Here is a 26,333-nt window from a genome sequence, read left to right as displayed (position 1 = left end):
TCAGGTCACTTTCTAATTCAGATGCACTGGCTCCTCGTCAACTTCAGAGTCCACTTCAAGATTCTGGTTGTGACTTTCAGAGCTCTCTGTGGGTAAACACTGATGTACATCACTGAACCTTTACAGCCATTTGTCTCCAGCAGGTCTCTGATATCCTGCGATCAGGATATCAGAGACCTTGTGTTATACAAGAAAACTAAAGGAGACACAGATTTTCCCACAGTGACCCCTAGACTCTCCCCCACTGAGCCTTAGATCTACGGATTTGGTGCAGTTTCTTATAAAAAACAACTAAAGAGCCATCTTTTTAAGTAAAGTTGCTTTTGGGTAACTTTTTTAGACAATTTTTTGTGATATTTATCTTAAAAGGTGCTATATAAATAAAACTGTGCATACATTCCAGCAAAATTCACATGATAAGATCAGACCTTAGCTTTAAGAACATAAAAGCACGGCTCCATCCTGCCTTGTATGAACAATTCAAGTTGTTGCTTGTGGTGTAATGTTGTGGTTCCTTGGCACATCTTGGGCCCCTTAGTACTGAGCATCATTTAAAATGCCACATCCTACCTGAGTAGCTACTCTTGCTGATTATATCCATCCCTTTTGGCAACAGTGTATAATCTACTAATGACAACGTGCCAGGTCACAAAGCTCAAATTATCTCAAATTGGTTTCTTGAATATAACAATGAGCTCGCTGTACTCAGGTGGCCTCCACCACCACCAGATCTCAGTCCAAGAGAGCATCTTTGGGATATGGAGGAATGAGAATTTCAGATCATGGATGTACAACGAACAGATCTGCAGCATCTCTGTGATGCTATCATATCAATATGGAACAAAAAACCTGTTCCTAATGAAGTGGATGGTGAGTTTTTGTAGCCTTTTTTTTGTTTTTGTTTTTTACAGCCAATGGTATAAAAGCGATGGGCCGTAATAGCTGAGGTATCCTGGATAAATGCCATAGAACTTCTGTGGATTCTGGAGCCCCCCTGTGGTGGGATTTGGCTACTGCATGGACAGGGGCATAACAAATACGATTTCAAATCTAAGTTTTTTTCAGAGCTGCACTTTGAGGGCAGACGACTTCGTCATGGAAAAATAGCGAGATGACAGACACAATTTCCTCTTGTTATAGCAGGAAAGGCGCAGATAACTAACGGTTCTGTTTTATTTGGCAGTACCAGTAAAGACTGTGTAACACAGCAGCTTATTGAAGTCAGCCAGTCACTCTGCGTCCGTGATAACATATCACAATGCCCACAATAAAAAACAAACAAACTGTGTATTATGTTTGCACGTATTATAACTGGCAAATGATTCCTAGTCCACTAAATCATTTGCAGACATTAAACAATATGGAAACAAAAAAGAAAAATAATGAAGCAAATACACATTTACTGTAGTGCTCTACATTAATACATTAGAGACCGTTTCATAATAATGTTCCTTTTATTTAACAAACGTGGAATATGATACAGAATAAAGAACTCAATATTACTCCACAGAGCCACCCAGTGGCAAAATATAAAACTACAAGTTTCAGATGCGAGCCTGTCCGGGACGTTACTAGTGCTGTGGTTATGCTGCTATAACTTCTTTCCTGCAAAGCTAAAAAGCCTTTACAAACTAGTAAGTCAAACATTTTCAAATTTCTAGTTGTGACAAAAAACAATGTGAGTGATTCTCCTCACAGTGCGACTGTGGCTTTGATTTTTTGGCTCCATGTTACGTTTGACCTGGAGAAAGAGATTTTTTTTTTTACTGATGTTGTAGCTACAGCACTGACTGATTCTTAATAAGTGATAAACTAATAGCCTTTTAAGGAGGTGATTCAATAATGACTTCTGAAGATTTTAATAAGAGCGACTGCACTGGTATAGAATAGAAAAGCTAAACACAAAAGGGATTTTTCATTATCCCCAAAATTAATAATTAAAGACTAATCTTTAGAATTAGTAGATAACATATTCACAAAGAAGCAGCACTTTAAAGCCTTTGGAAAAGAAGACTTTAAAACCCAAAGAAGTACTGCTAAATAAAGTATCCATATCAGACACTTTCTAATTGTGGTGTAGATCAAGCTACAATTCTCTGTCAATCGTGCCACACAGATAAATGACTGATGATACTCTGTGTGTTAATGACTAATTAATTAATCATTAATTAATGTTGAGCATAGTTTTGCAAGATTATTAGTTTTCAGCAGTCTGAGGAGAGATAAAACAACGATGAAGTTGGGTTTGCATGCTCTAAGCTCTCATGTAGTCAATAGCGTGTGAAGGATATAGCAGCTGAAAGATGTTAGGACTCTAATTTGCTTGCTAACGATGATGAGGGTCCTGCTATGTCTTTCAAGATGTGTGTATAAGCATTCCTCAATGAGCTGCTTACATGCTGTACTTCTATCTCACGCTCTAAATTGAAACTGACACTGAAACCAGAGATTTTAAAAATCACTGTGGTGATACTTTCTGTCTCATTTCCTGGCCTGCCAAAATAAGTGGCAAAACGATATGACCCCTGTAAATTTAGAAGAAGAAAAAAATCAGTGAAAATGCAGTTTGAACTAATGATAGACCAGGATCAAAATCCAGCTGAGTGACTGATCCCAGCTCACATCAGCTTCTCATTAGTGGTCACCACCCGCCCTTTACTTTATGCCATCAATTTCACCACTGTTAACTACTTCAGTAAGGTGGAAACTCACATTAGCAGAGTTCTGATCTGGGATCAGGAGGTTAATTTTCACCTGTCATTGCTCAGTGTCAGGCCAATCGAGCCGGTGAGTTGTTTCTCTTTTATTAAATGCAGAAAAAAAGCAAAACTCCTCAGCAAAGAAAAGTTCATCCTCCTTCGTGCGGAGACGCTTTTTTTTTTATTGTATCTTTGGAAAGCGGTGGCAATGAGACAGAGACCAGACAAAAAAGTTCTCTTTTAACATCACTGCGTTGCCTTGATAGTGCTTTCACATCACTCTCAAGCAAAAACATCAACAACAAAAAAGATGCTGTTTCAAAGAGCTGCTTGCTTATGAAGCTGCTGGTTTAACCCTTCACAGCAGGGCCGTGGTTTGGATGTCCGACTGGAGCAGAAAAAGAAAGAAAAAAAAAACATTTCAAAGCCTGAATTACAACTCACAAATTCCCTTTTCAATTTTTTAAGGCCTTTGCTGTTTATTCCTTTCCCCTCCCGCCCTTCACAACAGTAAATTACAGAAGCAGTACTGAAAATAAAAATCTTAATTCCTTGTTATTGTAAAAAAAAAAAAAAAAAAAAAGAAAGAAAGAAAGAAAATCTGCACAGAATTCTGAATGACAGTACAAAACGAAGGGTTAATATGCCATGTAAATGTACGGGGGAGGGACATTACTGCTGGGAGGAAAAAAAATCTCTTCTGCCTTTTCAATAATGAAAACATCTCAGTATTTTTACATTTCAGAATTATGTCACATAATCTGAAACTATATATATATATGCATGTATATATAAAAAGAACAGAAAAAGAAAACAGTTTTTGATTTTCTTCAGTTTCTTTTCTTTTTTTTGCAAATGAATGCTAGAAACACATAAACCTCTTAAATATATTTGTCAGTGCAACATTATTTCTTTTGAGTCCACGCTACAGTATCCTTTCTCCTTAGCTGCTGCAGCTACAGTGCTCTACAGCTGAAAGCACAGGTGGGGGAGGGGCAGGGGGCGGTGTAAAAGCTGAGGGGAGAGAGGGTCGCCCGGTCCTGAAAAATAAAATGAACAAGCTGAGAACGTGTGTTCACCACGGCACAACATACAAAGCACATCCATGTAAAAAGACTCCACGCCTCCCAGGATTGATTTTTTTTTGATTGTTTTGACTGTGGCACAAAACCCCCCCACTGAGTTCAGGGGCCCCAGCAGCCTCGTGGAGGGGGGGGGCACCACCACCCTGGGATTGAAGAGTTCACACCTGGGCGACGTTTCACTTCTTTTAAGCTTAAAAAGAGATAGAAAAAACAAACACGTTGCTGTTCTCTGTAAGTGTCCTGCCATAGGCTACCCCCTTTTTTTGATTTTTTCATGGGGAAGGGTGTGGAGAGGAGGGATTGTGGTCTCACGGTATTTTGTGTTGGCGAGGAACCCCTCCTCCCCCTCCAGCCCTCCACCGTATGTATAAGGGGGCAACCATCCTTTGGTAAAGCCACGGAGAGAGGCCTGGGAGTCTGATTCAGGTGACGATGCTCAATTCCCACCCCCAACCCCACCTCACCCCCACTCCAACCCACTGTACCAGCGTCCTGTCCTTTTTGACATCAGCTCTGACATCACAACATTATGGCTGCTACACGTGAAACACGTTAAAAACTCTTCACAGCCCCCCAAGAGGAGGAGGTCGGGGCGCTTGAGCTACACTACAGCATGTGGACAATACAAACTGGGCTTTTTTATTTAAAATTTTTTTTTTCATCATGAGACACATGTGTCTGGCTAAATTACTGATAGCACCATTCGTCAGTTAGTGTGTTAACCCCTCTTTTTTACAGGTTTCTACCACGAGGGGCTCGCAAAACAAAGTGCATTCAAGCTGCATTGTCCAGATAGCACTGCCTGGGTGAACAATCCACAGTGACAAGACAGTGAGGGATTTAGATAAAGCAAAGCAACGAGGATTGGTGTTTGTTTGTTTGTTTTTGCCAAATATTTGATATATTTTACCACCTCCTCTGAAATTGTCACGAGTGTGTTCTGGAAAACATCACAGTGACCAGTTCAGCTCACAGCAGAGATATGGCGTGGTCATGAGTGATCAGAAGAAGAAGAGTGGTGAGAGTTCATCTCTTTTTTTTGTTTTGTTTTTGTGCGTTTGCTACCTCTCGATTCATTCATCCTTGGGGCTCTTTTTGAGAAGTGGATGTTTCGGTGACAGATGGCTTGAATGCACATTGAAATCACTGGAGCGTCAGCGAGCGGGCGAATCGTGCTCAGCTGAGCGACTGAAAATGAAACACTGCACCTTCCACGAAACAGTCCAGGAGATTGTATTTACACACACGCACACGCAAAAACCCATGACAAAAGGGATACTGTAGCTTTTTTTTTCCTTTTACTTTTTACTTTCTTTAAAAAAAGGACAATAAAATATATTAAAACTTATTTACAGTGTGTGTGTTTTTGTTTTGGACAGAAAACAAACAAACAAATACAACAACAAAAAAACCTGCGATAAACTCTTGTCCTGTTTTGCAGGTATTTCTAAGGTCATGTGCCCCTGTTTCCTGTCATTATAGCTTAAGCCAAGTACAGTAAAAAACACCGATATCAACAGAGGATTCCAACAAAAACGTATTAAAGGCACTGTCAGAACCATACATTGCCATGAATGGGACCCTCACTTTAGAGTGATAGGGGTCAAAGGGGGGGAAAGGGTACATGTCTCACGGCACACTCAGTTTGCCACGCCATGGGGCGAATCTACAGTTTTTACCGGATATGGTTCACTTAGGATGTCAATACGTCTCTTTCTAAAAGGTGAAAACAGCCGTTACCAACTGATGGTAATAATAAAAAGACGTTTCTTTTTTTTTTTTTTCCAGAAAACGATAAATACTTTAAACATCATTAATAAATTGGTCTCAACACCAGCATCCGATTGTAAAAATGAATGAAAATCAAAATAGAAAATTAAAATATCATCTGAATCATCTGTACATATTTTTTTTCCTGTATTTTATTTGTACACAGTGTCCCTCCCCCTTTACTGGTAGGCTCTGTTTTTTTTGTTTTTTTAACTGCAGCTCCTGAGAAAAGCATGGATCAGTCCAGACCTCCTGTTGGTTTCTGAACCTGTCCCTCGTCCAGAGATTCGAGGGCATCGGCAGCCCGTCTGCTTGCAGACAGGCGGGATTATATGCCTGCAGACAGTCTCGTGCGAGAGCCCGGCCCATCGCACACAGTCACATGAATGCGCTCTGTCCTGAATCACGCCTCCGAGTACGAGCTCTGTACATTGAGTTTGTCTTTCTTTAGCTTGACGCCGTCCACGAGCTCAAAGTTGTAGTTCTCCAGAGCTGACAAGTTCCTGTCCGACATGCCTCCATGTGAGCAGGCGCAGTACAAGACCACGCCGCAGATGGCCCCCAGGAAGACCCCGAGGGCAGACATGGCGATGATGGTGATCAGGATGGGGTCAAGCGTCTTTAGCATGCTGCCTTCAGGGATCTGGTTGTTATCCACAAAGTCTGGATATTCTGTGTTTTCCGGAACTAGAGAGGAAGCAAGGAGCAGAAGAGAAAAAGAAAAGTGAGAAAATAAACTATAAAAGGTTAGAATGCACAACAAACCTGATGTGTGAAAGGACTTACTGATTTCATTAATATCCTCCGGCAATATTGGCTCAGTGGGCACGTCGGGATCTTTAAAGAGAAATTCATATTAAAAGCAGAGCTAAATGACAAAATGCAGTCAGAGCTGTGTGCCAAAGTGCTGTTTTAGTTCAAAAACTGAAGGAAGTCACTGAAACTATGCACAAAGCTTCACCTTTACAGTCTGGCAGTGTGATCCCATCGAGAACCTTAATGTCATCCACAGCAATGTCTCCCCAGCTCTTTCTCTCCACTAGACTTTCGATCACCACCTTGGCAAAAAAAAAAAAAAAAAAAAGTGAGCCTCTAGAGTGACAGCACACACACAAAAAGCACAGGTAAATTAAAAGGTGGGTCAGTTACCTGATAAGGCTTGTTGGTGCGTGGCACGAGGACACGACCTTCCCTCCAGCGGTTGCCTTGGTGGCCGCTGACTGTCCACAGTAGGACGTCTGCAGGTCCCTTCTCCGTTTGCTTGCGCTGCTTGATGTGTAGTGTGCCGATGTGTGGCCCAAACATGTGGTACCAGAATGACACACAGAGGTCCGAGTCCGGGGAGCTGACCACGGGGCTGACGAGTCGAGCCACCTCTGTCTCTTGGGGGCTGGTTGCTAAGGTGTAGATGAAATTCCCCGGTTCACCTGTAATGTAAAGCCCTTGTATCAGCAACACAGAGGTAAAATGCCACATGTACTGTGTCAGATGTTGTGAGTCTATCATCTGAGGTACTTACCTGTGTGGTCCATGTTGGGTCCGATGTTGAGGGTAGGCGTGCCGCTGGACTGGATCTGCCACCTAGATCCCGTGTCCTCCGATGTCCAGCTGCAGAAGGACGGATCATTGGCTCGGCCAAAGTCGCAGGCAAACCAGAGAAAAGCTGTGTGAAGAAAGATCAAGATCATGTGTCACAGGAGAAAAAAACCTTAATCATTCTGCTTATTACAAAAGGAGAAGCTGCCTGTAGCCCTGGGCTCTATCCGAACAATGACCGCAGGGCCTGTCATGGTATAACTACAGGCTACACTTTGGAGCTTCCTTCTCTTATTCTGCTCTGGAACAGACCACTAGAGGGCAGCAGATAACTGTGGGACATAAGCCTACAGTCCTACAGGTGGGGGTGATACAAGCAGCTAACTCATGAAGGAGAAGCAGGAGTCGGACAAAAGGTAAATTACAGTTCTGACATGAGAAAGAGTGTGAACCAATGGCACAGACCTCATGCAGTCCTTATGTCTTGGCTGTATTTAATGATCTCTTCTAATGAATGCAACAGGGTATGTAAAGAATGCATTAAACGGGAACACTGAGAAGAGTCAAAACCCCCAATGGCAGGGACAGGAAGACAGATGCCTGGACACCGTGCCCAGTTGAGAAAGGAAACATTCATAGCAACCCGCTGCGAACTGACGATTTTAATGAGAGCAGGGACATGGGATTCGAAGACAGCTATGGTAACAGCGCCGGGGCCCCACTCCAACAATGCCATCCCCTGTGGACACACGCCGTGTCGAAGAAGCCTTCATCGAGGCCAGAAAATGTGTGGGAGCTCGGGCTTTAGTGTTTTCCAAATTAGATAAAGAAAGACTTCAAGGAACACTGGGGAAACGAGATGTTTGGGAGGCCAGCCATAGCTTTATTCTCCAACATGAAATGCCTTTAGAGATACCACTCTCTGAATGACAGAATCTATGAGCTAATATTCCCTTAAAAAATGGGAAGGATTTAACTAACTTCTGCAGGCAATGACGCTATTTACCCATTAAACACAAAGGATGGAATTCCCATCACATATCAACCACATTTCAGGGTCCAAGCCACCATTTTCCCCATAGAAACTTCATTCCCAATTAAAACGACTTTGGCTTTTTTTTTTTCCATTAAGAGGAGCCTGTGACTCACTTGGCCATTATGTATGTATATATATTTATTTCTCCATGAATGTGAGTGGAAACTATATCCCCTGAGATGCATGGTGCATGACACACACACACATTCACATGGACACACACACACAGCTTATTAACATGCATGGTTTGAGAGTCTTGAGATGAAAAGTCAAAAAGATAGGAGTTTACCTGTACTTCATTAGACTCATACAGACATACACACACAAAAATGTGCATAAATGCATACACACATTTGCATCTTAGAGCTACTCTAATAATATCGCTCGTGCCCCAAATCGAAGACAGACCGCAGAGCCAGCTGACTGAGAGAAAGGGGGTTGGGTGGAGCCTACGGCCCATTAGCCAAGGTCAGACTGGGGCACTGCTTCTTGACTGCTGCCTCATCAGCCCGCTGTAGGAGACACTGGCTATGTGTGTCTGTCCATGCATGTGGGCCCCAAAGTGCACCTAACTTCCTCCAGTCATTTGCATCTGGCTTGTACAGGTCTGTGTGCGCTCTGTGTGTGTGTCGTGTCAGCCTGGTGATTAGCGATTATGCTGAGAAGGCAGCAGCAGAGCACCAGTGCTAATCATCGGCTAGTCTTGCATCACGTAGCCTCCCTTTACCCTGTCAGCGGGAGCCTCTCAGGGCCATATCATCAGCTTTAATAACAGACACATATCAGAGGAGAGAGGCTGGCAATCATTATCTCAGGTGTGTCTCTTGATGAATTCATGAAATTAATTCAGAACAAACCATGAGCAGTTAAACATTTGCCCCGCTGTATGTTTCATCACTCTGATGTGCAAACTTTGAAAGCACTGACCTTAAAAATATGTATATATGGTATCTTTTGCTCACCTGGGATGGTATCCATTTCAGCAGTAGTGCTCTCTGGCATCATGTTACCACCTGTCACAATACAGAATGTTAGCACAGTTAGCCTAGGTTTGCAATGAGCTAAGTTTCATTTTAAATAAGTAACCATGCTAGCTAAACTTGGCGTATCAACGCATGCCGTGTCTCTGGCTTCTTTCTTATGAATGCCTTTTTTCTGGTATTCCTAGCAGGAAGAACTTATACAATACACATGACTGAGACAGTGCCATGCTCATCATTGGAGACTGCTGGTTAATGGGGGGTGCAGGCTGAGATAGTTGACTGGTTAGAAGGAAAAGTAAGCTAGGAGTGAGTAGAGGGGGGGAGCTAGAGCAAAAAGCAAGTGAGAGATGAAATGATAGAGAACAGATGTGGGTGAATTGATTTCAGGTGCAAATGCAGCAATGCTTTCTGGTGAGCGCTCAGAGCTTAAGGTAAGAAGTGGTAGACTGAAGAGGAGGAGGTGGTAGCAACGGGGGCGCAGCAAATTAGAGTTGTGTGGCTGCCAGGACACACGAGGGTGCATGCATGCTTGCCAGTGTGCAGGGTACAGTACATGGAAGACTGGGTTTGGTATCAAAATCTGACTGCGGCAGCGATGCTACAGAAGCTGTGATGGCGCAGAATCGAGGGAGACGATCGAGTGCCAGCCACAGCAAAAGCAAGGGGAAATTAGGGAAGGGAGGGTTTAGGGGAAGGGGCTGGTCGCAGTCTCATGAAGGCGATGTTAGCACCTGTCACGTCGTAGTCATCACCTGTGCCACTGTGGCAGCTCGCCTGGTCGTCATCACACTCGTCAGACGGGGTGGTGCTCGGGATTGCGGTGGTTGGCGGGAGTGTTGGAGCTGGAGAGGTGACGGCGAAGAGAGAGAGAGGAAACAATACAGGTTAGATTACAGGTTAAACATGGAAAGTGCACTGATTTTAGCTTAAGGGATTTTTCGACTACTTTAAAAAAAGTTACAGTGTTTTCCTTTGTTTTTAAGGCTAGTATCTATTGAATAGCATCACATTTATTTTTGTTAATTGTCTGAAATCCTTCTTTTCAAGCCTACGATTTAAACATATAGTTTAAACAAAAACAGAAAAGGAAAGAAAAGAAGAAGAAACAGTGAAATATATTTCTGTAAGCTCGATTGCTGTGCTCACAGTTCCATGCTGAGCGTTAGTGTAGAACTGAGCTATTAGTATCCATCCTTTCATCAAGCTGTGGAGGTGTGGGTGTATAAATAGAGCTGAAGCGAATACATGGTGCGTAAGGCTTTGAAACTAGAAGGTGGAGTAACAGGACTTGGGACTGGATATAGGCAGGGCCATTCCAGTCTATCATTATGGCCCTGCTTCACTTGGATGTGGGAAAGGCCCAAAATCCGCTCCATGGTCCAGTGCCACACAGCGGTGTGCCTTTTGGAGATTTCAGACCCAATATTTCTCGGGACTCCTTGAGGGTATCTGCACACTGAGGAACTTCCCCAACAACTACATGTCTTCTAAGGTCTTTTTTATATGCTTTCCCACTTCTGTAGGGCCGCTAATGGCGTGATAGCAAGCTAGCAGCTGACAAAGAAACATCTGCAAACAAAACAAGACTGAGCGTGTGTTTGTTGTGTTGTAAGTGTCAGGATTACAACAGAGTTGTAAAAGCAGGGTATAACTGTGTGGCGCAGACAAAATAGCCATTTGTCAGGACAAGTTTTTACACACACAGAGCTTTGGGGATTTTTTACTTTCTTCTCATCAGTCACTGCTTCACTGTGTGGAGAAGCTCAAGGTGAGAGGAAATGTGGGAGGACAGTTTTGCTTTGACGAGTGAACATTGTGTTGCATTTTCCCCCCGTCACACATAGTCTTAAAAAAGCTTGGACTTCACCGTTGTTCTGTTTTTACACGCTTTGTTTCAACTTTACAGCTCTTCCTTACACAGCTGACATGACATATATTCTTGGATGATTTTAAATTTATATCAGCCAGTATCTGCAACGAAGTATGCTTACATCTAAACTAACCCACATTCATTCATGTCACTGACATCACTTCCTGTGCTTGGAGAGTCCAAACCCTGAAGTAGGAGCACTGGAAACGATTTGCTCATTGCGCATCAGTTTGAAACTGCCAGCTTGTCTCTTGCTGGTATTTCAGGCTCAGGTTGCCTTGGTGACTCTCTGTAAATCAACAGTATTCTTCACTGTCTTCGGTAGTTTCACTTGCTTGAAAGTTTATTGTGGGTCCTGACTACAGCCTCTGGTCTCTGGTCACTATGTCACCACAAATTCCTTCCAGTTTGTATGCAGCTTTGAAACGCTGCTCTTCGAACAGGGTTCCAAGAACTTTTGATAGTCCTTCTTCCTGCACTGTATGGCCGCACAAAAAAGTGTATTTCCTCCAATAGTTATAGGAGCTACAAAACACTTCCTGTAGTCCAAACCTTTCATAAGTGTTTGCATTGTCTGAGGATTAAACTGGCTTCCTCAGTGCAGGCCGAGGAGAAGGAATGAGGAGAGAGGCGACAAAAGGGAGGCGAAGACAGACAGGGGCAAGCATCTTGAAAAATGTGTACAATATCTGTAGTTGTGCGTGAGAGCGATTGAGTGTGTTTGTGCATGTGTGTGAGCCAATGCTCTTGCTCGCTCTCTCTGCTAGATGAAATATGAGGCAGATCAGCTCCTGTCAGATTCAGGGTGGGAAAGGTCAGGGATGGGGTCAGCGCTGCGTCAGGGGAGCCTCTCATAGAAATGAGGATTTCGGCCTTCTGCTACGGCTTGCTACACACATACACACACAAACACATTTGTACACACTAGGAGACGCACCTGCCTGTGCACTCACCCGACTGTGTACAGTTTACTGTAACCACATGTTTGGCAAGGTGATTGCGGTTGGTCTGTGTGCATAAATCTGTGCGAGTTTGTGTGTATTTGGCATTAACAGCGAAAACAAGCATTATCATCTGACTAAAGCTCCCGGTGGGAGTCCATGAGGCTTACAAGAGAATGGGCCTCCCTGAAATCCAATATGCAAATCCACTTAGGGCTAGGATGCTCCGTGTGCTTATATTGCTGAGCGTTTTTTGTGCTACATCAGCTTTGAGAGAGGCAGATAAAGAGCTGGAAAAAAAATAATGGTAATTTTAAAGATAGCAAAGTGGGCGCAGTCCTTTGAAAGAAGAAAGACGTGCCGAGGTTGGGAAGAGTGCGATGAGGGCCAGGATGCAATAATCCTAGTGGGCCAGGTGGGCTTTCATTTGATCCCCTGTAGAAGTGGCTAGCTATTGGGGGCAGCTTTGATGTTACAGGGAGACAAGACAACTATCCCTTGTAAGGATATAGAGCAGGAGCTGGACAGCTGTGGGCTCGACATAGGGAGCGCTCATGCACGTCTTCAAATAAACAGGACTGTGGCAAAGACATGACGCGCTAGCTCCTCACAGCCATGCCATTAGCTAGGATGATAGACTGCTCACCTGCGTGTGAGTCAACACACGTCAGATGTGAGCATGTAGTCTGAGAGGTCTAGGTGTGCCCACTAAGGTTATCATCACGGGGAGAAAATGAAACACAATCGAAGACAGTCTTGGCGTCAACTACGGGAGTGAAAATGTCATTTTCGTGACTAAAAGCATCACTATAGCTGAAAATGTCAACTGCTCGAAGAAAGGTTTCACTCTGGGGGAGTAACTTTGCCACCACTGGTAAACACATAATTGTTGCTGGTGGAGAAATGAGCACCACGGGTGGAAATGTCACCAGCGTCAATAGAAATACTACTCTATTTCTTTTATAGTTTTGTGCATCAAAACAGAAAGGAGCATTTTAGACAGAGGACACACAATGCAATCGATTTTATTGAAAGTCCTACATGTTTTTGAGCTTTACCTTCAATCTCGCAGCCCAGCAGCTCCAGCCGCAGGCCCATCCCAGCAGGAGTGGCCCTCTCTGGGTAAATCCTGACAAAACGGGTCAGCAGAGGCTCCACGGTCCTCAGTTCAGGAGTGTCATAATTGCTGTTGCCTTCAAATATCTGGCAGGGAAAAGGGCAAGAGTGATAAAGATTAGTATTGACTGCTACAGCCCCCCAAATGCAGGTACCCTACAGCAAAATTACTCCTACGTTCTGAAAATGGATACAGAGGGTTGGTTGTTTTGGGTAGGTGGACAGATGAAAAGTAAAATAAATAAATAAGCTGACCAGATGTGTAATCTTGCTGATATCCAAAGCACAGACTAGGTGAGTGACACAGGAGTCCAGTGGCAAAGACAGTATGACTCACACCTCTGACAAGGGTAACTTTCTGCTCCTTTAACTCTTTCTCCGGTCCTCCATGTGGGAAGGTATAAACGAAGGAAAAGAGGAGGCAGTGTGGGAGAAGCAAGCCAAGAAAGAGATAGAGGAATGACGGAAGCGGATTAATGGGTTTGATCACGTGAAGACGCCTGGTGAGCCTTAGATGCTGGGAAACTCTTAGGCAAGAGGAGAAAGGACACTAACTAGGACAGCCGGGATATGGATCCTCCTCACTCCCTTCATAAATCAACCATCAGCCCATCTGGATCAGATTTATGCCCTGTCAGGGACACTTGTAATTGGGGACGAGCTGTTGCAGCTCTTCTCGGAGGTGTGTGTGCCTGCATCCACGAGTATGCACACACTTACATACTTTGTGTGTAAGTGTGTGCATGCATCGAGCAAAGTGTTGGCAAGTATGCCTTCAGCGCAAGGCAGTGCCACTGGGAGATAAATCTCTGGTCACTTCTCGACTGTTGCCCGTTCTTTCCTCTCTCATCCCTCTGACTCCCTTTCACCCCTCCTTCCTCTCTGGAGAGGTTTCACTATCCATTGAAAGGGTTGAACGGTGTGTGTGTGTGTCATGCAGAATACAAAGCAGGAGGAGAGAACAGGGGGAAGGACTCTGAGAGACTCAAGATGCTTATCCTAATGTGATTCAAAGCACTCCTAAAATTGACTCACAATGACTGTTCAATGACTCACAACTGCCCGGCGCGTAGTCGGGTGAAAATTGACTAAATGCGTCATAATCACAATCGATGCTCTGACGTGTCTAAGAGACATTTTTAGAAGTTGGTATTCAAATCATTTTCCACAGTGCTGAAGGTAAAACCTCTGTTAAATCAAAACGTCAATTCCAATCCTTGCTCTTGAAAAAAAAAAATCCTGGGTGCATGAATTGAAAAATGATACAAGAGAGCTTTGATTATGACTAATCTTCTGATTTGATAGCAGAACTGAACACATACCCAAGTATTGTTGGGCACTGTGCAAGGTAAGAGAGAAAAACCCACCTTCGGCCTGTTTCCACTGGTGTCGAGCACCATCCTCCAGTCCGAGCCATTGTTGCTGTAGCCCAGGCGGAACTTCTTCATGAACACCTTGTTTTCTCGGTGCTTCCCTCCCTGGATGATCAAGCCCCTCACTAGCTTCTCCTCGCCGAGATCCACCTGCAGCCACTCATTAGTGAAAGGCTGTGGCTGGGGCAGCAGGGTCCATCCTGTCCTACTTGTTAGCAAGCGAGCATTCTCTGGTACCCAGCTCCGGTCTGTATGGGAGGACGCGGTGATCTGGTTGTCATTAATCAAGCCTGATACCATGCCCAGCATGCCTGAACACGGGTACTCTGAAAGGCAAATGGGAAAGCAAAAGGTGCTTAGCTTTTTGACACAAACGAAAGAAAACCTAGAGAGCGGATAGATGGAAAAATAAAACATGCGATCTGCATCCAAAGGCTTGAGGTTCAGCATCAGGCTTGCCACGGCTCTGCTTCAGTGAATTTGAGTTCATACAGGGGCATCGTCATGGATAGTCAAAGTCAAAGTGAGGACAACTATTCCCCAAACTCGTTGTGATGTTACTGTGATCTCTGCCTCTATTCTCTTTCTCTGTGTCTCTCTGCCTGCAGATCTCATGCATACTAATTCTTCTGCCTGAAGCGGTTGTCTCCAGGCAGCCAATTAAAACCCTCCTCTCTGTTGGTGTTTCCATCTCCTGCATTCTGGGAGCAGTTTTTCTTTTCATCTCTCTGCCCCTCCCTCTATAGACTCATATACACACAAAACACATTCTCTTTGTGTTTTATCTGCTGCTGCTGCTGCACTCGTCTACCTTCTGCTCCGCAGCTGTTAACATCTGTGGGGCTGCATCTTTGAACACCTTGTTGTTTCCTGTCCAAAGTTCCAAACTTTTTTCTCCTCTTTCATTGTATTATTTTTTTTATTCTACCTCTGTGATCATCTCTAGCTTAACTTTTTGTATATTTTATGATCTTTGATTCCATCTCCAGTTTGTTTAAAAGAGAGAAAGCTGGGTTTTTTTTTTTCATTTTCTTTTCTCAAGCCTTGTTTCCAGTGACATCCCCTTGTATAATGAAGTCGAAGGGCACCAATTCGTCGCTACTGCTTGTAGAACCATCTGAATGCCTTAACCTTAAACTTTTTTTTGTCCATTTTCATGTTTTTGCCTTGATATTATACGAAAGGTGGCCAGATATAATTCCAATGAAAACTTATTGACTGTACATGGATGTAGAAATTTCTGGTTAGAACAGTCAAAACCCAGCAACAACAGTCAAAACCCAGCAAACTCTAACACTACATGTGAAAATAAAAACAAATTTGTCTCAGATAATAAGTTTTTAAAGCTCTGTCACACTGGTGGGCTGCTCTGAATTTAGGATTATTGTAATTTTTAGCTGTATGAACTGACCTAAGGAGAAAGTTATGCTTTATCTGTAGATAGACATAATTATGTTCATATTCTTTTATCAAATGTTTTGTGAAATCTGTGAAATAATTTTGTACCATGCGAGTGATTGATAAGGACACAATAGTTCTGAACCCAAGACGGGATTGTCTTTTTGAGATGTTGTAAAAGTCATGCACAGCAACTTACTTATGCTGTAAACACTGTAAAGGAGAGTGATTACACTCTCTTCCAGCTTTGCATTTACATTCTCTACTAGAGTAACTTTGCATGATTCATAATTAAAAATAATCCCAATGTTTGCTGGGCCTCAGTCCACATTATGTCTGAAACAAGCCATTTTAGCTCTCCTCTCTCTTAAAGTGAGAGGTCACCTTTACTTAAAGCTATCTGTCCTTTAATTGGCTGCCCCACCCAAACAGAAGGTTGAACTGCAGCGCGATAGAGAGACTGCAGTAAATATTATATACTTCAGAAATTCTTCTTTGCATAGCTAGAAAAAATCCACAGGAGTCCACAAAAGTTTTCCACGAGCTGCCACTCGAAGTCTGACACTTGTATTAGCAGCTTTTATTGGGCTTAAATCTTCCTGTGTGTCTCGTCCTATCTTTCCTCCAGCACTTAATCCCAAGACACTGAGTCAGAGACCTGTGCTAAGCAATAATATATTTACTATCTGGCTCCCACGGAGGGATAAATCCCAGCATTATTACATCTTCTGTGTCTGTATGAGACAGAGCGTGCACTGTACCGCAGCAGGAATCAATAGCGTAGCTGCATCTGGGAAAAGTCAGCGAAAACTTGGAGAAAACAAGGCCCCGTTCAGACTTGTCTTTCTCTCTCTTTTTCTCTGTCTCCAGTTATCTAAACCGGCTCCTGTGAGAACCCGTGGGACAAATCTCTGCTCCCGCATTCTCGAAAAGGTCCAAATTGGAGCTCATGTAACAAATGCTGGCTGTGCGAATGCTCCTCGACTGTTTTATTTTTCTCCCACTTTCTTTCATCTTTGGCCAGAATCTGTTTGAGAGCGATCAGTGAGCTGGGCCCTGGCAGAGCAAAGGCATACTGAACCCCCTTTGAAGTGGGAGGATACAGAGAAAGGTACACATGTGTGATAGTGCGTGTGAGAGACACTGATCTGAGCTTAGACGCTCTGCCCGAGTGCCTGGGTCATCTGGAGCTGTTAATTGACTTCAGCTGCGATGCCATGCACGCAGCGGCACACCCAGGGGAGCAAGCACAAGGTGATACGTGGCTATGTGGGCCATGCTCAGGGTTTGGGTGGAGCATCGGTGGTTTATCAGTGATATTTATACACCACGGCATATTTACTAACAACAGGGTGGCGGATCTTGTTCATTAATGAGTAGCTGTTTAGATCGGCACGCGACCATGATGATTTAAGGGAGAACATCTTGCCGCATTCTGGGATTTTACTCCTCCTCTCCTGTGATGCCTAAGTTATGGCTTTAAAGAAAAACTGGAAGGGGAAAACTTGGAAAAAATGCAGATTTGAAAAGTCCTTTATTGGTGAGAAAAGCGGCGATGAACTTTAAGAGCACTTTAAAAGCACTAGTTACTCAAGATCTTGTATCAAGGATTTGTAACTAAGTGTAGAACGGAGTGAGTCACTGAGTTTATGCAGCCCTCAAGAGCCTCAGAGCTTCTCGTTTTCTTTCTAGCATGCAGTGAAGCTGGCAGTGTCTTCAGAGCACCCAGGGGTGCTGACGTCATTCCCGAGGCCCTGTGGTGACTTCGATCCTGTGATGTGTTTATGCTCTGCGCAGCGGTCTGGTCGTGCGCCCCGAAACACACGCCCCATCTGTAACCCTGCTGTACCCACAGTGCTCTGAATATGTACCAGAGAGCTACAAAGCTCCATTAAAAGTTTTTTTTAAAAAACAACACTCGACCGGCTCACATTTAGCTGGCTGCAAATAATTCCACCCCTAATTTTAATCCTGGGCGCTCACAACATTGGAAAAAAATACAAGAGGCTTACTTTCATATATTTTGTCCCTGTCCACTTCATTTGTAAGTGCAGGGGAACAAAACACACATCCAAGTGCTAATTAGAATTCAATACACATGTTCATAATCCCGTAGAGAGTCAGGCAGATGTGCTAAAAACCATACGAAAGGGAGCCGCACACACATGCACATACCACACATTAAAATAACATCAACAAAAAAAAAAAGGCAAAGATGAGACAAACAAAATCAAAGCTTTAAAAGCAAAGCCAGACTAAAGAGGAGGCTGAGGAAAGATCTGCAGGAGGGATGGGCCCAAACAGAGCCCACCCGGCTTCAGCTCACTCTGCCTGCAAGCTGTTGGCTTCATATATATTGGATGAGGTACATCTAAACATGGGGAGACATAAATAGGCAATCCTTCTTCATGCACCACTTCTCTATTATGCAACAGCTTGCTTTAGCCTTAAAGGAAGCAGATAAGGAGGGAGGTGTTTGCACCAGTGAGGCCTGGATGGGAAATATCAACTAGGTTGCCACAAGAGAGCAGAAATTCTGACTAGAGTCTGTGGTGTAAGCTGATTAGGCGTATGAAAATGGAATATGGAGTCACTGTATGAATGTGTATGTGATCTCAGCAGCAACCAACCTGATATCTTACAGCCGTACACCTCGAAGCGCAGTGCGATGCCTGTTTCCCAGGTAACGGGACGTATCCGAACGAAGCGCGTCAGCGTGGGCTTGGGAAGCTTCGTCTTGGCAACGTCAGTTGGGTTGGTGTTGCCTTGGAAAACCTGTGAAAGATGCAGGAGGGAAGTAAGTTATCAATAGAATATGCTGAGCTGCTGAGATGCAGAATTTCTACGAGACGGCGACAGAATTCACTGGAGCTCAGAGATCGGCCTTCATCTGCATTAAGTTTACACAAGATGTAGCATTGGAAGGCAAGTTTTATGGCCACTTTTTTAATGAGATGGTTTAAATGTTTCCTCTTTCTCCATATGTAGCAGCCCCCACAGGCTGGGTAATGTGACTATGAAACCTGAGACGAGATATACCAGATTGGCTCAAGATGCTCTTTCACTGTCCTCTGTTTCCTGATCAGTTGGAGGTTTTACTGCAGTGTCTTGTTGAAAGGTCACAGACGTCACTGTCCCCCCCTTAGGTCTGTTGACAGTTTACTAGCATCATATGAGTAGGCTGGCCACCCAGCCAAACAACTCCCCGCAGTCCGTCACAGTTCATTCCGGGTAATTGAATCACAGCAGTGACCACATGACCTCCTGACCTCCGTGACTTAGCGGCAATGAGGCAAAGAGGAACCCAGCTGAAGTGAGCAGGATGGAAAAGAGTTAGAAAGGCAGTAAGTTTGGTAGTTTGGTTAATCAACTCTAAAGTAAAAAACTAAGAGTAGTTCATGCAGCTGTGTCCAACTGCTTGCCATGCACTCCTTGAGTACAGGGACATCACTAAGGGGAACCTGTAAGAAAACCTTCCACTCTCTCAAAAGTCATGCTGAGTCTCCACTTGCTAACTGTAAAGTGGCTTTTTCCGGAGCTGCGCTAAGATGCCAAACTGCAGTCTCAGCATGTACCAAATGGTGCCCCTCTGCACAAAAGCACTTTAGAGCCTGGAAAACGCAGGCTGAGTTTACCACGGTACCTTTAAGCTGCCACTTTATAGAAGTGACAGTGAACTTTGGAGAGGGCTTGGGGGACATGTACACAGCAGCACAAACAATCGTGCTTGGATGCTCTGTTGCCTTTGAAAACTTCTTGATATGAGTGGTAGCCTCACACTCTTGATTGGAAATTGTGGTATTTACATGGACACACACATTCTTCCCTTGCCCTCTGGACACCCACAGAGAGGCTTCCAGATGGACAAAAACCTGTTTGACAGGCTGATCTGCAATCAGTGGTCATCGCCTGTCTCACTCCGGTCAAGCATACTATCCCTCTCTTCCTTCCTTTTCTTGTCCCTCTCTGCCAGCTGCTCAAACACGACAACCATCGCTCCCGCTCCTCTTTATCTCTGGTCTGTCAAGTCTTTGTTTTTCCCTGCTTCTTAAATGAAAAATTGACAGGTCCCTGACATAAAACAGAGGCAACATTCCAGCACGGTCCTCCTTGCAGGGACTTTATTGCCGTTGTTTTTGCTGTAAATGTCATGCGCTTACACGGAGAGTGGGTATATTACCCTACTGATTTAAAGTGTATAATTACATGTTGGGAGAATGTGGTTTAAGTACATACAGCCCGGTATTTCCCCTTTAGTTGAGTTCGTAAGCAACTTTGAAAAGACCGCAATTTAAATCAGCTAGATGTGCTGTTTGGACGGGATATTCCAAGTGTAGCACATGTGCATGGGTGGTTTTTCATGACACAGTCACTGGTCAAGGAGGAGTGAACGTCAGCTATTTTGATGATTTAGTTTCTTCCAAAACAGTCTTATGAAGAGCTACAGCCAAAGCATCTAGAAACACTATCAGAAAGTGAGCACAACATTAGTTCAGACAGGTCATGGAGTTAAGCTTAGTTGTAATCCCAGCCTGTAGGACACGCTATTAAAGCTTCTTTAACGAGGGCATAGTTGCAGCAGTTGTGGAAGCTGACCATAAACCTCCTTCACCTCGGCTCCTTCTTTCATGCTGCATCTGAACTGATCAATCTCACATTGTGATCACTGGTGCCTGAACTGCTCTGGGTTCTGTTCATTTATCTGAATAAATAAAGCTTTTTCACTGCAAAAATAGTTCATAACACAGAGGTGGTGCCGGTACACCACTCGTGGCTCAAAAGAAACTTTTAATTCTTGAGGAATATACCTTCTGTTTGGAGCCTTCTTTCAAAGTGATCCAGTCCTCTCCATTAGAGCTGACATCCACTTTGTAGGACTTGACAAAGTAAACCCTCTGGGTCTCCTGGGAAATGGCGCCCTGGGTGCCGATGGCCGAGACGAACCGCAGGAACCCAAGGTCCACCTGAAAAGGGTGAAGAGAGGAGAGACAAGTTTACAGTGATTTTGCCCATCACTTTACTTTCTCCTTTAGTGTTTCGCTGATTAGCCTGGGCAAAAAGTGCTACAATGTAAAGCTCTTTGCCTGATAACTTTTGTAAAGACGGCTTTCAGCGCACAGCCTATATTAATAATACACAAGACAAGTTGGAGAGTTAAAAATGAGTCCCCGCTATCTGATTCACCTCCGGTCATAGCCTCATCAGCAGCTACCTGGAATTTAATAAACAGCAATAAAATGATATTCGCATTAATGAAGCAGAGACAGGACGACAACTTAATTTCCGGCGAAGGGACGCGAGAGCTCATTGGATAGAAGTGAATAAAACAGGATCTGCAATCACATCATCAGAACCCGTGAGCGGGAAAGAAAGATACAGACTGAATATCAAATGATGTGTCTTTAAAATATGCAGGGCTTTATAAAGTAATCATGAACTGCAGTACATTACTGCAGGGCTATTATATTTTCACAAGGAGACAGCCAGAGGTAGCAGGGTCAGAGAGGTGGAGGAGTGAATGTCTGTGTGTACGTATATTTTGCTCAGTGCATGGGTGCTGCACTCAGAGATGATGCTGGACAGAGAGTGGGGCTGGTTTCCATCAGACCTGGAAAAGGGAGCGCAGTCTGTGTCTGCCAGCCATCATGCCTGTTTAAAACCACCACCATCACTGCCAGGAAAGACAGAATCCTCGTCCTTACATATATATATGTCCCCACGGCTTCTGTGTCTGCGGCAGGAACGGCCTTCAAAACTTGCTTTGATCCCGTTGATTAGTTTACCAGCGGGATAAAGGTATAATTTTTCATCCACCAGCAATAATAAATGAGCTCGCTCTGACCACTGCATTGGCTCCTCGGACCTCACCTATCATCCCATCATCCACAGCAAAGGCAAAGAAAAAGAGTGGGTGTGGTGTCGACCTGCAAAACTTTCAAAGAATCCCAAGCCCTCGGTGTAAAAGTAGCGTGCTTAATTTTAACAAGCACTAACACCGTCTTTTGACAGGCTGAGCTGACGGTAATGAGGAGTAATGGTATTGCGTGCGGACACCGTTTAAACCCCCCCCCCGAAAAACAAGAGAAATGCAAGAAGCTTGGGCGTTGGTGGAACAGATTTCCAAGATCACGGGGAAAGACGAAGCCTTTGATGTTGACGTGAGATGGGCTCGAGCCCCGACGGATGGCGACCAGACTCTCGAGCAGATTACTGCATCGACTCAGAGGAGATAGTCGGCTTGAGCATGTGCGACAACAGTCAAATCCTTTATGGGAGTGTGAGCAGACAAGACACTTTAGCGTGTGCATTTTTTAGGCAATCAGAGCCAGGGTTATCTTAGTAGGGCTCCAGCTCTGCTGAGACTAAAGCCACACAGAATCTACCTACTTTGCCTGCCAACATTATATACAGTAGTGTGCTTCCCTTAATGATTCAGAGCGAAGAGCAGGGAAGGAATATCTGCATGCCACAGAATGCCGGTCAATCCCGCTCCAGAAATATAAAGACATAAACAGATGGGAGCAATAAATGAGGTTCCACTCTGCTATTCTCTCACTCTGTCCTGGCCGCCCAAAGGATGTGGATGGATGAAGACTAACAAAAAAGACAGTCAAATACGGAGACAGAATACTTTTGTTCCTGTCTACAGGCTCAAGGGGCTTTTACAGTAAGTCCCCCTGATTTCTTTTGGTCTGCAAATAGAAACAAAATCAAATCCTGTCAGCTTCAGCCAGTTCCCATTTAATAACAAAGGAACTTACTTCCTCTCTGCTGGCTAAAACGGCTGCATGTGCCAGTAGTGGATGGAGGAAGCTGGGTCTGTGCTGGCGTTTAGTGCATTAGCCAAGGCAGGTCTTTAACATCTGCATTCAAATGGCCAGTCTGACATATTTTCAGCCTGGACCAATAGCAAAGCAGTTTACTGTAAAGGCTTCACTGAAAATGCTCTAATAGGAAGACTTGGCCTTGGGGTTGTTTTCTCTGAATGGATCTCATTAAGTTTAATGGAGGAGAAGAGCCTCTGGGAACGAAATGAGTGGCGGGGCTAATTGGGAACACTCGTGGGTGCTCAGACTCAGACAATCTCAGGACATGTGCGTGCCAAAATATTTCTGATTAGCAGAGACGTTTTGTCGGTGGGTAAAAATGAGCGTTCGTGATTGTGCGATCTCGCTTCCCAGTTTTACATACTTTAATCACCTTACGCTAATTTGTTTTAAACTCCTACAAACTATCACGGTGATGGGCATAACCAAATCGCTGTAATGCTGTAATGAAAGTAAGTCCAACAGTGGAATTGAGGTAAAAAAAAAAAAGGGAAAGAGGAGAGGTGAAGGGCGAGGAGAAGGTTAGGAGGGGAGGGACAAGTGGCTGACAGCGATGCCTCGCAAGATGTGAGGGACACGAGTGCAGAGTCTCCCGCGAAGAAGTGCACAGACTAGATCAATTTCACAGACACAGCCTGATAACAGGGCCTGGGTAATGAGCAAAGCATGATTTATTAATGGCTGCTTGTTAGAAGCAGAAGAACGGTGCTGAGGCTGCGCTAACAGACCGGGGTTGCACGGGTCATGGAGAGAAGGCGGGCTGCCAGGGCGCTTGGATGCAAAGCAGAGTCCATCCTACGCCGCAGAGACCGCAGTGAAAACAAACAGGCCCAGATAATGATTACTAGTGGGACTCCTTTTAGCCCAGAGCACAGGACAGAACTTGCTGACCTATATACATAAACCGATAGCCAACATTTAGAAACTGAGTGCACAGCGGAGCTTGGGTAAATAGATCACTCACAGATGATAAGCCGTTTGTCATCTGCAGATGAAAGGCTGAGTCATGTCTAATGGGTGATGTAATGACTGCGAGGAAGGTGTGAATTATGACTCCTAATCGCAGGCCTAAAGGGAGGCTCTGCGTTTCCAGACTCTGCTGATCAAACAGAACGAAAGCTTGTATCTGCTGCGCATTTGCCATATTGTTATTCTTTCCCCCTGCATAAGTGTTTGGACTCGAGCCCACCTATAGATAAATGACAACACACATTCTGGGACATGCCGGTGCACAGTAACTCATATCTGGTGGGACACACAACCTGAGCCATAAACATGCCAGACGGAGTAAGAAATCACCCACAATCTTTCCATAAAGCAGTGGCAGGCTGATATGTGGGCAAGGCTTCAGTGTGTCCTTGTCTCCCACAAGTTTTTCCTGCTCCGGCGCAGTCCAGAATACGTGTGACTTTCTCTCTGAGTGTGCGTGCGCCTGTGATGTTTTCTCCCTTCCTGTTATGAGGCAAACTGATGAGTCAAAAGCCCTATGCCCCACAAATGCCAGTGCGCGCAGCTCCGGTGGTTCCGCAATGTAATGGAAGCAGAAAGGCAGAAAGAGAATCAGTCGTGGGCTCGGGCTTGTAACATCAGCCAGTTAAAGCCTGGTGTGAATGCAATCAGGCCGACACACTGAAATCAACAGAAGGCGTCTGGATGGTCTGATTTGATTACATCTGATTTGGTGTGTAAGTTTGTGGGTGTGGAAAATATTCACTTGCTTCACTTTTGTCATGTTACAGCCTTAAATTCAATTTCTCACCTCAAAATTCTACACACAGTGCCTCATAATCACAAAGTGAAAAAAGTATTGGGAAATTCTTATAAAAAAGATTAATTTAATCCATGTGAAGAACAAGTGAAGCGCTGTGAAGACTTTTCGGATGCACTGCATGTGTTCAGACAGACGTTGTATTTCTGTATCTGTTTGCGCAAGTGTGGCTTAGTTTGAAGTTTTCTAATTATACCTCATTGGCAGTAGGAGCTGTAGGCGTGATCATTAGGTGTATTGTCTCTGCATGACTCAGATGTGCAGCAAGGCCACATGATATGTATTTCGAGGCTAAAGCCTTGTCAGTTTTGTGTAGGTGTAGAAAGAAGACGTGGTTTATAAGGCCTGGGAGGGAAGGAGGGGTGTGTGTGTGAGAGTTGGCGGGGGGGGGCTATAAAGAAACGGCAAAGACTCAAAAGCTCTATCTCTCGCTGCTTGATTGGCTTATAATTGAGTTGCCAAGGAGTTGCATAGAGCAATCCGTACTCTGCGAGAAGAAGTACTTTTCTTTGAAATCCATTTCTCTGCTTGCCCAACAGAGGGGGGGGGGAATAGCTTCCTATCTGTGTGGGCTGCTGACTGAATAACCAAGGCCTCTAGGGAACAAGTTTATTCGTTTTCCCTCACCAAAAAACAACAACAAGAGAAATGCCCAGGGTGAGAGAGAAAGGAGAGCTCCTCTGAGTTCCAAAGTCAACGAGCAGCTGGTAGACACAGTTAGAAGCCCCGGTCCAGGAAACAACCTCTGGACATGCTTTATGGATCTCAAAGGGTAGTATAGTCAGAAGTGATGAAGCAGGCGGAGAGTCTCGAGTCACTTTCTTTTTTTTTTTTTGCATACAAAATCTGATTACAATCTTCTTTGTATGGTAATGAGAGGAGGCTGACATTTCGGTGAAGCTGACATTCGCAAAGATACCTCGCCACGAAGCTAAAGAGACACGCTTCCATTCCCAGATGCAGTATTTCTAAACCAGCTTTTGGCAATCTCTTCACTAATTTCTTCCGCAGTCACTTTTGGTGTAGCAGGAGCTTTGTAGGAATAGCTCAATTACCTGGAAACTGTAATTAATTTGTTCTTTCATGAAAATTGTATTACTCAAATGCTCCGGGACCTATGAGCTCCTCTCACGAACTTCCATTTATCACAGTGTTCACCTGACAGGATTACAGTTTATTTTTAGCACCACGGCACCTCTTTGGTGGCACTGAATTATGCAGGTCTTCCCATGCGCTGATCATCTGTTTTCTTGACAAAGAGGGATGTACAGGCTGGATGACAGCGATAGTTAAGTTAAAGGTTGCCTGGTTTGTCATGCGTGAGGTGGGAGTGAGCTTAAACATATGCACTGTTGCGTGATTGGAGAGGGAGGATAACAGTCTGGCTTCAAGTTTTTCCTTTGTGAATCATCATTATCACACTAACTCCAGGGTCATTCCCAGCCATGCCACACACATGACTAATGTGCTGAGTAATGATTATGAAACCCAGAAACAGTGATAGGGATGGGAAGCAGGGCAGACCTGAAGGTATGTCACGTCTGGAAGTGGCTGCATGATCTGATCTCAGGATACGCAGCTGCACGTGATCGCTTGGAGATGATGACCGGCTACGGGACTTTCAGGCACTGAAAATGAAGCTGATTATGGTTGAGCTGAGGTTTTGTCTCAGAGTACTTATGCAGCACTGTTTCATTTAATTACATCATGCTATCCCTCATGTTTCGATTTCTAGTCTGACTTTTGGGCCGCTCCAGTCGAGTGTGGGTCTCTATTCTCTCATTGATTTTCCAATTGAGCGCAAGGCCTAGAAGGAGCGAGGCACAGACAGCATCCATTGTTTCCATTTGTAAGGCACGATGATGATCTCACCAGCAGCTGCATGCCAGCCTCCGCTCCTCGGCTCTCACTAGACTTCATCAACTGAGAAT

At 44.3% G+C, this 26,333-nt stretch overlaps 1 protein-coding gene across 2 annotated transcripts in view; it reads right to left on the bottom strand.

The window, feature by feature from the left end:
• Nucleotides 1-3,260: 3,260 nt before the first annotated feature.
• Nucleotides 3,261-26,333, bottom strand: part of nrp1a (neuropilin 1a) — a 64,052-nt gene continuing 40,979 nt past the window's right edge. Inside the window, exons 8-18 of one of the 2 annotated variants that reach the window (XM_005918440.3) lie at nucleotides 20,616-20,771; nucleotides 18,438-18,582; nucleotides 14,404-14,735; nucleotides 12,979-13,123; nucleotides 9,841-9,951; nucleotides 9,089-9,139; nucleotides 7,074-7,217; nucleotides 6,704-6,981; nucleotides 6,516-6,612; nucleotides 6,341-6,391; nucleotides 3,261-6,241 (exon numbers count right to left, since the gene is read on the bottom strand). In XM_005918440.3, coding sequence (XP_005918502.1) covers nucleotides 5,958-6,241; nucleotides 6,341-6,391; nucleotides 6,516-6,612; nucleotides 6,704-6,981; nucleotides 7,074-7,217; nucleotides 9,089-9,139; nucleotides 9,841-9,951; nucleotides 12,979-13,123; nucleotides 14,404-14,735; nucleotides 18,438-18,582; nucleotides 20,616-20,771 — 1,794 coding nt within the window. In that variant the 3' untranslated portion in view covers nucleotides 3,261-5,957. The remainder of the gene's footprint in view (nucleotides 6,242-6,340; nucleotides 6,392-6,515; nucleotides 6,613-6,703; nucleotides 6,982-7,073; nucleotides 7,218-9,088; nucleotides 9,140-9,840; nucleotides 9,952-12,978; nucleotides 13,124-14,403; nucleotides 14,736-18,437; nucleotides 18,583-20,615; nucleotides 20,772-26,333) is intronic. The other variant, XM_005918441.3, reaches the window with a different exon arrangement.

Source organism: Haplochromis burtoni, unplaced genomic scaffold, assembly GCF_018398535.1.
Source record: "Haplochromis burtoni strain Fernald_Lab_line unplaced genomic scaffold, NCSU_Asbu1 Contig_30, whole genome shotgun sequence".
In the NCBI taxonomy this organism is placed as follows: Eukaryota; Metazoa; Chordata; class Actinopteri; order Cichliformes; family Cichlidae; genus Haplochromis; species Haplochromis burtoni.
Note: the sequence above shows the minus strand (reverse complement) of the source record. Positions and strands in the feature narration are given on the sequence as shown.